The sequence below is a fragment of the Miniopterus natalensis genome, chromosome 15, assembly GCF_054644295.1.
Source record: "Miniopterus natalensis isolate mMinNat1 chromosome 15, mMinNat1.hap1, whole genome shotgun sequence".
NCBI classification, from domain to species: domain Eukaryota; kingdom Metazoa; phylum Chordata; class Mammalia; order Chiroptera; family Miniopteridae; genus Miniopterus; species Miniopterus natalensis.
The window spans coordinates 2212083-2221992 of record NC_142095.1 but is presented as its reverse complement, the minus strand read 5'-3'; the positions used below and the strand labels follow the sequence as shown (position 1 = coordinate 2221992).

General features: G+C 63.5%; 1 protein-coding gene across 1 annotated transcript; it reads right to left on the bottom strand.

Annotated features, from left to right (window-relative positions):
• Positions 1–5511: 5511 nt before the first annotated feature.
• On the bottom strand, positions 5512–9465 carry TLR9 (toll like receptor 9). The gene is made up of 2 exons (XM_087824549.1): positions 9380–9465; positions 5512–8604 (listed from the first exon to the last, which is right to left on the bottom strand). Exons 1-2 carry the CDS (start codon positions 9380–9382, stop codon positions 5512–5514), a joined length of 3096 nt encoding a protein of 1031 aa, XP_087680675.1. The 5' UTR covers positions 9383–9465.
• Positions 9466–9910: the final 445 nt, after the last annotated feature.

Below are 9910 nucleotides of genomic sequence, written 5' to 3'. Positions count from 1 at the left end.
TCCTGTTTCTGGCTCCTGAATCAATAAGTCAGTTTCTCGTCCTTTCATCTTGGTCTGTGCTGCTGAGATGTATGAAGTGTGTGAACACACACCGGTCCTCCGGGCATGGCTTCAGACCTGGCCGGAGTGGCAGGACCTCCGCTCTGCTGGAGCCCAGCACCTCCGAAAGCCCACTGTGTCCCTCTGGTGGCTCACTCCCCGCAGCCCCACGGCTCTGACAAGTCACCGCAGTGAAGCAGTTCCACTTTCAATTTCTTTCCTCCAGTCTTAACCGCATTGCGTGCCACCCAGCGACCCCACTGCAGCTGCCGGCTTCCCTCTCCCAGCTGCTGTCTGGACCTCACTTCCCTGTGGAAGTCAGCCTGCCCCGCCCGTCACGTGTCCCCTCCAGGACGGGCGGGCCTGTGCTCCTCACCCTGGCTCCCTCCCTCGCATCCTGGGCCCACCGCTTCCTGCGTGTTCCTACAGCAGCCGTTTCCACCACGAATCCCTCCGCGCCCTGCTCAGCCCGTTGGCCTGCAGCCGGCTTTGTTAACCCCCTGAAAGCAACCAGGCTCGGGGGTCCTCTGACAAATGAGTGGGTAAGGGTGGTACATATGCCCAGTGGAATATCACGCAGCCGTGAAAACCGGCCACTGCCACTGCTGCAGCAGGGATCTTGAGAGGATCCTGCTAAGTGACGTCAGGTGGGAAAGGACAAGCACCTGTGGTTTCACATGTGGGACATAAACCATCAAAAACCTCACACGAGAGTGGAGGTTGGGGCCGGGGCAGGATGGAGGTCAAACGGCAACGAAAGACGGATACAAAGTTGTCCACCTGTAACGTTAGTAACCAGCCTGACCCCAGGCACTTAACAAAACAACCAGCTCTCGGCCCCTTCCAGCTGCTGCCCTGCCTCTTCCCTGCCCGTTCCCCTGCCTGGTCTTTGGTTCCTGTCCCTACGGCGCCGCTCTCTGGGCCCGTTGCACCGTCCGCGGCCCGTTCCGCTGGCCTGCCCTCGGCGCTCCCGGCGGCGGTTGCGGTGGTGGTTGCGGTGGCCGCCTGGGCCTTCTCAGGCTTTCTCCTCTGGACTTTCTCCTCTGCCTGCGACGACGCCTCCAATTCCCCCATCAGCCGCTTCCTCTAACTGCACTTAACCCCTTCCCTCCCCACGCGGCCTCGCCCAGCCTGGGCTTTCAGTCCAGCACCTGGAGCCGCCGGTCCCGAGGGCACCCCGTCTGCGGCTCCGCCCCCGTCTGACCATCGTCTGCCCACTGCCCCGGCCTCATGCAGCGGTCAGCCGTTGGTCCTCATGCGAGACTCTCAGCTACACCTCGGGCCAGGCCACTTCCCATCGCCAACACGGCTACCATCGCACCCGCGGCGGTCATCTCGACATCTGCCCCAGCCCCGACCCCGACCCCACGCGATGGCCTGAGAGCTTCTAAAAATACAGGTCACATCACGTCACGTCCCTCCCTAGCAGAAAACGGTCCTGGGCTTTCCAACCCGCACCCAGGTGAAACGACCCCCCGCAGCCGACGTGTGCTCCAGGAGTCCCAGCCTCACATCTTCCTCTGCCTCACGTGTCTGCGTGCGCCCCTGAGCCTCAAAAACCCCAGGAGGGTCTCTGGCCCCCGGGCCTGGTGGTAGCCACTGTTCCTCTGCCCAGGTTTTCCGACCCCAGGTCGTGGTGGGGCTGCCTCTCTCCACACAGGACGAGGGGCCTAAGGAGACCTTGCTCGCCCCCCCGCCTGAGGCAGCCTCTCGGGCTCTCACCATCACCTGACCGCCAACCATCCACGCTGCCCTTCGAAGCACGGTCACCACCACAGGGACCTCTCTGTCTTGCTCACTCCTGCAGCCCCTGTGGCCAGCACAGTACCCAACACGCCGTCGGCACTGAGCCGAGTGTGCGCCGAAGGAAGGGGAGGGGACAGTCCCTGTAGCAGAACACCAGAGACTCAACAACGGACATTGATTTCTCACAGTTCTGGAGGCTGGAAGGTCCAAGACCCAGGTGCTGGCCGACTCGGCTCCTGCTGAGGGCTCCACTCCTGGCTTGTGGGCCTCCGCCTTCTCGCTGGGGACTGAATTCACGTGGCTCTTCCTCTGCACGTGGGTGGGCGGGGAGATCTCGTCTTTCCTCTTCCCGCGAGGCCACTAATCCCTCCTGAGGGCCCCACTTCATGAGCTAGTCTAAACCTACCTTTCACAGGTCTCACCTGCAAACACCATCACACTGGGGTTAGGGCCTCAACGTATGAATCTGGGAGGGACACACACGTTCAGCCCATAAGAGGAACCAACGATAGCATCCAAGCCCTCTTCAGAAGGAACAGGTGAGCTGCAGAAAACCCAAGCCGCTGGAGAACAGAGAGAACCTCTCAGCCTGTTCCCCACTCTCAGCTCGAGAAAGGGCCACTGTGCTGCACCCCTTCTGGGCAGAGCTATGCTGGTGTCCCAGGGGCTGGGAGCGGACACACACACCCTACACCCTACCAGCCCTGCGCTGCAGAGAGCTCAGCAGAGTCCTGGTCCCATCAGATAGAGCCACACATCTAGGCAGAAAGCCACCAGCACAGTGAAAGTCACCACACTTTTATTTCTGCTCAGGAAACAAGCCTCCCAGAGCCCTCGGGGTGCACGTGTCCCTCTCGGCCCCACGCCTCCCGCTCCCTCGGGCACTTTTCCTTCCGGTGGGATTTGTCCTCTAGCTCAGGCCCCGCATCTCTGAAGCCTTTAGTAAGACCCACCTGCCTCCTCACAGACTCAGCCAGCGGGGTCCCAAGGGGGTTAGCTAGACTTCTCTCCCCTCCGCTGCTGGGGGTTAGAGGGCGAGGAAAGGACCGGCAGGGAGGGGTGGATCTGTGAACTGCTTGAAAACGAGAAGCTCGGCTTCTAATAACCCGTGTGAGCCCAGCCAGTGTGGCTCGGTGGTTGAGTATCGACCCATGAACCTGGAGATCTCGGTTCAAACCCCCCCCCCGGCCAGGGCACATGCCTGGGTTGTGGGCTTGATCCCCACTAGCGGGCGTGCAGGAGGCAGCCGATCAGTGAGTCATCATTGATGTTTCTCCCTCTCCCTCTCCCTCTCTCTCTCTGAAATCAATAAAAACATATTAAAAAAAACAAAGATGGATCCTTTCCAGCCAGGGATGCCCACCTGGAGCACTGAGCAGGGACCAGAGACAGACATGGTTGGCTCAGAGGCCCATGAAGCCGGGAACAGGGTCCGGCTCCTGCAGGCGCTGAGGTTGCCTCCTATCTTTTGCTTTAGGGAGCAGAAGGCACTAGGCTCACAGAGGAAAACCAGGTGGAGGGAGAAAATACCGGAGCCACATGAGCCAGTGTCCTCAGTATGAGCCCCTCACCTAATAATGACGATGGAGGAGGGCCTGGCAGGTGTATCAGACCTTCAAACGCTTCACCACGAGTACTTATCACAGCTGCGGCCAGCCTCATTTCCAGATGAGCAAACCGAGGTTCCTGTTCACACCTGCCCCAGATAACCCAAATGTCAGAGCTGGTAATTACCCCGGGGACTCTGAGCGCCATCCCTTCCTGGCCTTTCGGGCAATGTTAATGGTCGAGCCTGCCTGGCGGTGCTGAGGAGGGGACCTGGGGTCTGTCGCAAGCCCCCTTCCTGCCCTCACTCTGTTCCCCCAGCCCACTGTCCCCGCCTCCTGCAGGACCTGGGAGAGGGGAGCGCTGGCCCTCCTCGCTCAGTAGACAGGAGCCCAACTGTCCTCCTACCACAGCCGTCAACTTCATTTCCAAAACGCCCTAAATCCGCAGCCCCAGGAACCAGGCCTGTGAGCCGGGGTGCAGGAGGGGGAGGGTCCACCTGGGAACACCTGGGGCAGCCTCAGCTGTTCTGAGAGCAGGCAAATCATGCGCCCTGCAGGCAGGGCCCTGCTTCCTGCTCCGGATCCTGGATGTGGCCCAGGGCCGCTCAGCAGGGACTTCCCCCTGACGCCAGCCTGGGAACAGGATAGTTCTTGTTTTCTCTTCTCCCAGACCCAGGCCAAGGAGGCGTGCAGGCCCTGCCAGGCCTTCACCTGCTCCTCCAGGAGCCGGGTCGGCCTCTTGGGACAGGACAGAGCCCACGTGGGGCTTCTGGTCTGTGGGTCAGAGACCCTCCTTCTGCCCTCCTTCAGGGAAGTGGATAACTGGGGACACCAGGCCACAGCAGGAGCCCCTGTGCCCAAGAAAGAAAGAGGAAGGTGGCCTATGTTTCTCCCCCAGCTGTGAGGGCAGAAGCGGCCCCCACCCCCATGCCAGGGCTGCCCACAGGCTGCAAGATTAGCAAACGCTGTGGCCAGCTCCAACCTTCCACTCCAGCGGCCTGGAGTAGCTGAGCTGGTCCCAAACTGGCCTAGGCTGGTCAAGCTGGTTCCACGCGGCTGCCCCGGGCCCCAGCTCCCACTGGCAGGTGGCATGTGTCTTTTCTGCTCCCCACGGGGCAGGTTTAGTTGTGGGGATGGTGAGGCAGCTGGCCCAGGACAAAACCTCCCAGTGCCTCCAGGCCTGACATGACCCAAGGCTTCCTACACCCTTGAGCAGTATGGACCCGGAGCAGGCTGTCTTCAAACCCTGGTCGTCAGGGTCCCAGTGGTGTCCCGAAATTCACACACACACACACACACACACACACCCGCTCTGATCCCACGTGGCTGCGTCTCCCAAGCGCAATCCACTGTGAGAGGCAAGGTCAGGGAAGCGTGGCCCCAGCTTTATCGCCAGGTGGAGGCTCACCTAGATGGCCCTTGGACGTCAGAACAGACACCCAGCATGTCCTCCAGGTGAAGCAGGAAGGAATGGATTGTGAGCTCACTCTGGAGTCTTCCGTGGCTCCCAGCTCCCTGCTGCAGTGATCTCCCGCGGGCCTTGCTCTCCCCAACCCAGGCAGCCCATGGCGGGCGCAGCACAGGCACGGCCACCAGGGGGCGCCGCCGCCCCTCTGAACTCACCACCAAACATCCCCCATCCGGCTGGACCGGCCGCTGCCTCTGAGGACCTCGCTGGAGGCCGGGAACGGAGCAGGCCCCCGGGCTCTCTGCTCTGCAGACGCTTTCAGTCTAGCAGGCGAGGGAGGCAGACCCCGAGACCAACACACAACAGTGGGCGCCTGGCACCGCCGGGGACACAGAGAGCAGGGCGTGGGGGGGGTTGAAAGGGCAGGAGACACAGCCTGTTCCCTGGGAAGACAAAGACGTGCAGCCTCACCAAGAACACGGCTGCCCTTGGCGGCGTCCCCCCCACAGGCCCCAGAATTGCCTCTAACCCCGCTTCACTTCAGGAAGCCTGGGGAGCCCTCCCTCCTTTCCTCCCATTCACACCTCCGGAGCTCAGGGGTAGCTGTGGGGCCTGCAGTGGCGTTTATTGAGTGCCTGCTGTATGCCAGGGGTGGGGGCAAGAGGGCCTGAGCAGCCCCCCTGCGGAGAGAGGCAGGTTGGGGCATCCCAGGCAGAGGGCTCAGTTGGGGCGGGGCGGGGCGGGGCGGGGGGTGCCGGCTGCCCCCCTGTGCTACTCGGCCGTCGTGGGGCCCTGGCAGAAGTTTCGGTTATAGAAGTGACGGTTGTCCCTGGTCAGGGCCATGCCCAGCTGGGCCCAGAAGCTGCTCTGGCCGCTGGGCTGGTGGGGCCAGAGAAGGACGCTCTGGCGGCAGAGGCGCTGGCGGAGCCGCACGTAGCGGGAGCGGTGGGCGTTGGGGCTCAGGATGACCAGCACCACCACGTCCTTGCGGTCCTCCAGCAGGCGCTGCTGGGCCAGCAGGAAGCTGGCGCGCAGGAGGCCGCTCACCCGGTCGGTGTGGGCCAGCACGAACAGCGTCTTGCGGCTGCTGTAGACCGAGGCCCACAGGTTCTCGAAGAGCGTCTTGCCGGGGAGCCAGTCGCGTTCCTCCAGGCACAGGCGCAGCGCCCGGCGCCCCCGGCGCTCCTCCAGCCGCACCCGCAGCTCGTTGTACACCCAGTCGGCCACGGCGCCGTGCGACTTGTCAAAGACCACGAAGGCGTCGTAGGACAGGGCGTCCGCGCCCCTCCGGTGCCCCCACCGGGGCAGCCGGGCCAGCGCCAGGTGGAAGCAGTACCAGAGGTCCCAGCCGCACAGGTGCTGCAGCAGGGGCACGGCCACGCCCAGCGCCACCGCCAGCAGCGAGAGGCCGAAGCAGTCCCAGGAGAGCTCCTCGTCCAGGCAGAGCCTCAGGTCCTGCGCGAAGATGCTGCGGCCCTGCAGCTGGCGCGGGCTGCCGCACCGGACGCGGCTGGAGAGCCCGGGCACGGCCTTCTGCACCTCCAGCAGGAAGTCCACGAAGGCCGCCCCGCAGGCGCAGTGCAGGGGGTTGGCGCTCACGTCGAGGACCCTCAGCGTGTCCACGTCGGAGCCAAACCACGAGGGCTCCACCGTCTTGAGGGCGTTGTGGCTGAGGTTGAGCTCTTGCAGCCCGGTGGCCGGAGCGAAGAAGCCGGCATCCACGAAGCTGATGCTGTTGCGGCTGAAGTCCAGGCTCCGGAGACGGGTGTTTTTAGGGAGGCTGCCGTTGGTCAGGGCCTTCAGCTGGTTTCCCGCCAGGTCCAGGGTTTCCAGCTCGGGCAGGAGCGTCAGGCTGCTCCAGTTGAAAAAGGCCAAGTAGTTGTCACGGAGACGCAGCAGCCGCAGGCTCTTGGGAAGGTTGCCCAGGGTGTGTGGCAGGAGGGCGTGCAGGTGATTCCGGGACAGGTCCAGGCGGACCAGCCGGCTCAGGCCTTGGAAGAAGCGGAGGTAGAGATCTCCCTCATTCCACATGCGGTTCAGGGCGTTGCCGCTGAAGTCCAGGGCCCTCAGCGAGGCGCTGCAGAGCCTCGGGGACACGCGGCTGTGGATGGCGTTGTGCGCCAGGCTGAGGTACTGCAGAGCGGGCAGGAGGGACACGAAGCTGAGGTTATGGCCCACGCCCTGCATGCTGAAGGGCTGGCTGTTGTAGCTGAGGTCCAGCGCCCGCAGCTGCGGCAGCTCCGTGAACGAGCGCCCATGGTACAGGTCCAGCTTGTTGTAGGACAGGTCCAGCACCTGCAGGTCGGTCAGCGGCACGAACTGGGAGCCATTGACCGCCTGTGAGATGCAGTTGTGGCTCAGGCGCAGGCACTGGAGGCGTGACAGCCCAGTGAACATCTCCGACCGGATAGTCACCAGGTTGTTCCGGGACAGATCCAAGGTGAAGCTCAAGTTCTTGCAGCTCGGCATGAAGTCCTCAGAGCCGAGGGTATCCTGGGGGCCTGGAGTGAGGCGCCCCGTGGGCAGCCGGGCCTCCTCTCTGGCATCCGCCTCCGCCTCGGAGGCCGCGGGCCCCGCGGCCCAGCTGATGCGGTTGTTGGACAGGTCCACCCGGCGCAGGCTGGGGAACGCCTGGAAGATGCTGAGCTGGGCCTGGTTGATGAAGTTCATCTGGAGACTCAGGTTCTGCAGCAACGGCAGGCGGGCCACAGACTCGAGCGTTTTCCTGCTGAGCTCGCGGAAGAAGATGCCGGTCATGTCCAGCTGCTGCAAGGAGACCAGGCTCTCGAAGGAGGGCGCCAGGTGCAGGTGGGCGTAGGATATCCCCTTGTCGTAGTTGAAGGACAGGTTGAGTTTGCGCAGCTTGCTCAGGCCGTGGAGGGCCGTGGTCGTGGAGATGCATTTGATCAGGAAGTTCTCGCTCAGGTCCAGCACGGACAGGTTGCCCAGGCCACGGAACCAGTTGGCGTCCAGGCTGTGGAGAGAACTGTCACTCAACACCAGGCCTTCCAGGTGGCTCAGTTTGCTGAAAGTGTCGGGATGAAACTTGGGGAAGCCCACGGGGCACTCCACACAGGGGTTGTGGGCGTGGTCACAGCGGCGACAGTTCCCGCCCACGTCAAGGACACGCAGGGCGGTGAGGTTGGCTAGGTCCTCCGGCCCCAGGGAAACAATGCGGTTGTAGGACAGCAGCAGGCTCTGCAGGCCGCGGGGCAGGCCGAGGGGCACCCTCGTGAGGTTGTTGTACTTGAGTGACAGGTGGGTGAGGTTGCCCAGGTCAAGGAGGGCGTTGGGGGCCACCTGCACGGCCCTGCCACAGGGGTTCTCGTAGTAGCAGTTTCCGTCGATGAAGAGATAGCTCAGGGCCCGCAGGCCCCTGAAGCTGGCGGAGTCGATGACCAGGATGTTGGTGCGGCTCAGGGACAGGTACCGGAGGGCGTGGGGCAGGGCGGGCACGGTCGTGATGCTGTTGTAGCTCAGGTTCAGCTCCTCCAGCTCGTGCAAGACCACGAAGGTGCGGGGCTCGATGGTCATGCGGCAGGCCCAGTGCATGATGCTGAGGCTGCTGGGCGGGCAGTTCCACTTGAGGTCGAGGCTGCGCAGGCCGGACAGGCGGGCGAAGTCGGAGTCGTGGAGGTGGCGGATGCGGTTGCAGCGCAGGGAGAGGCTGGTGACGTTGCCCAGCAGCGAGGGTGCCGAGAAGTGGGGCACGGACGTCAGGAACAGCCATTCGCAGTTGACGTGGCCGGGGACCTGAAGTTCACAGGGTAGGAAGGCGGGCAGGGCAACCTGGGCCAGGGCCACAGACAGCACCTGGGCCTGAACCAGGAGACACAGGGGGAGCAGAACACCGTGGCTGGAGCCCTGCGGGGGGGGGGGGGCCGTGAATGTGCAGCCCCAGCTTCACTTTCCCTGGCCACGCGTGTCATGGAGCCCCCCCTCCCAGCTCTCCCCAGGGAGGTTCCTGCCTCTCTTCCCAGCCCTCATCCCACCTCCAAGGCTCATAGGCACCTGGGCTGGGGTCGCAGACCCAGCCGTTGACTCAGAACTGCTTCTGAGAGTTGGAACCAGACTGAGGCTCTAGAGCTTTCACTCATAACCAAACCCCAGGGGGCCAAGAGAGCCCGGCAGGTGGCCCACAGGCCCACGGGCTCTCCCCCACTGTCCCCTTCAGGCTGTTTCTCTTTTCTCCTAAGCAAGGAGGCCCCTCTGCCCTCCACCAGCTGCTCCCCAACCCCTCCCTCTCCCTTTGGCCACGACCCAGGCGGGAATGAGGGCCTCCTGCTGGGGTGCAGGCTGGGTACCACCCAGCTCTTTCCCCCTCTGCTGGGGGTCAGAATGGATCCGAGGGAGGGGTGGGCAGCCACAGGTCAGGCAGAGCCCAGACCTGGGCGCCCAGCTTTGCCTTGGTCCCCGTGCCACCACGAGCGAGCCTCAGCCTTCTCATCTGCACAATGGGTTGGGGCCTCCCGCTCAGAGAAGGGCTTCTGCTCCCATGTCTTCAGGGTGCAGAGAGTGTCCCCAGGGCCATGTGGGTGACAGTCCCTTTTACTATCATCTGCGACCACCAAGCCCACCTTCCTCCCCACCAGTCCCCAGGCCATCCCCTCCCCCAGGAGGCTGAGGGCGGCTGTCCTACCATGACAGGGAGCCGGAGGCTTCTCTAGAGGGTCTTGCTGTGCGCAGTCTCTTCCCACTGTGACGGCTCAGAGAACAGAGGAAGTGAGAATTGCACAACTGAGTAGCCCCCTCCCTGCCCATGGCTAGCTAGTGTGTGTGTGGGGGGTGCAATGAGTCAGAGGCCATTTGCATAGTCAGATGGCAGACGGGATACCCCCAGCCTCCTTCCTCTACCAGTGCTCCTCCACATGCCCCAGCCTCTCCTGACCATGCCTCGTGTCCCTCCTGGGCCTCACACCCGTCTCCTGGGAAATCTGGGAGACTTCATGAAGGCCAGAGCCCAGTCTAAGCTTCCTGAGAAACTGGAATTAGGGGCGGAGCCCGGCCTGGGCGGGCATGTGACACCAGGGCTCTCCCCTTTCACCCTCATGCCTTGGGCCCTCAGCCCTTGCCCCCAGGCGGCACCCTCAGGCCTGCACCTGCCCCTTCCTGGCCCAGTGGCCCCATCCCCAGAGCTCTTCGGGGCCTGGCGTGACTGGAGAGGGGGCAT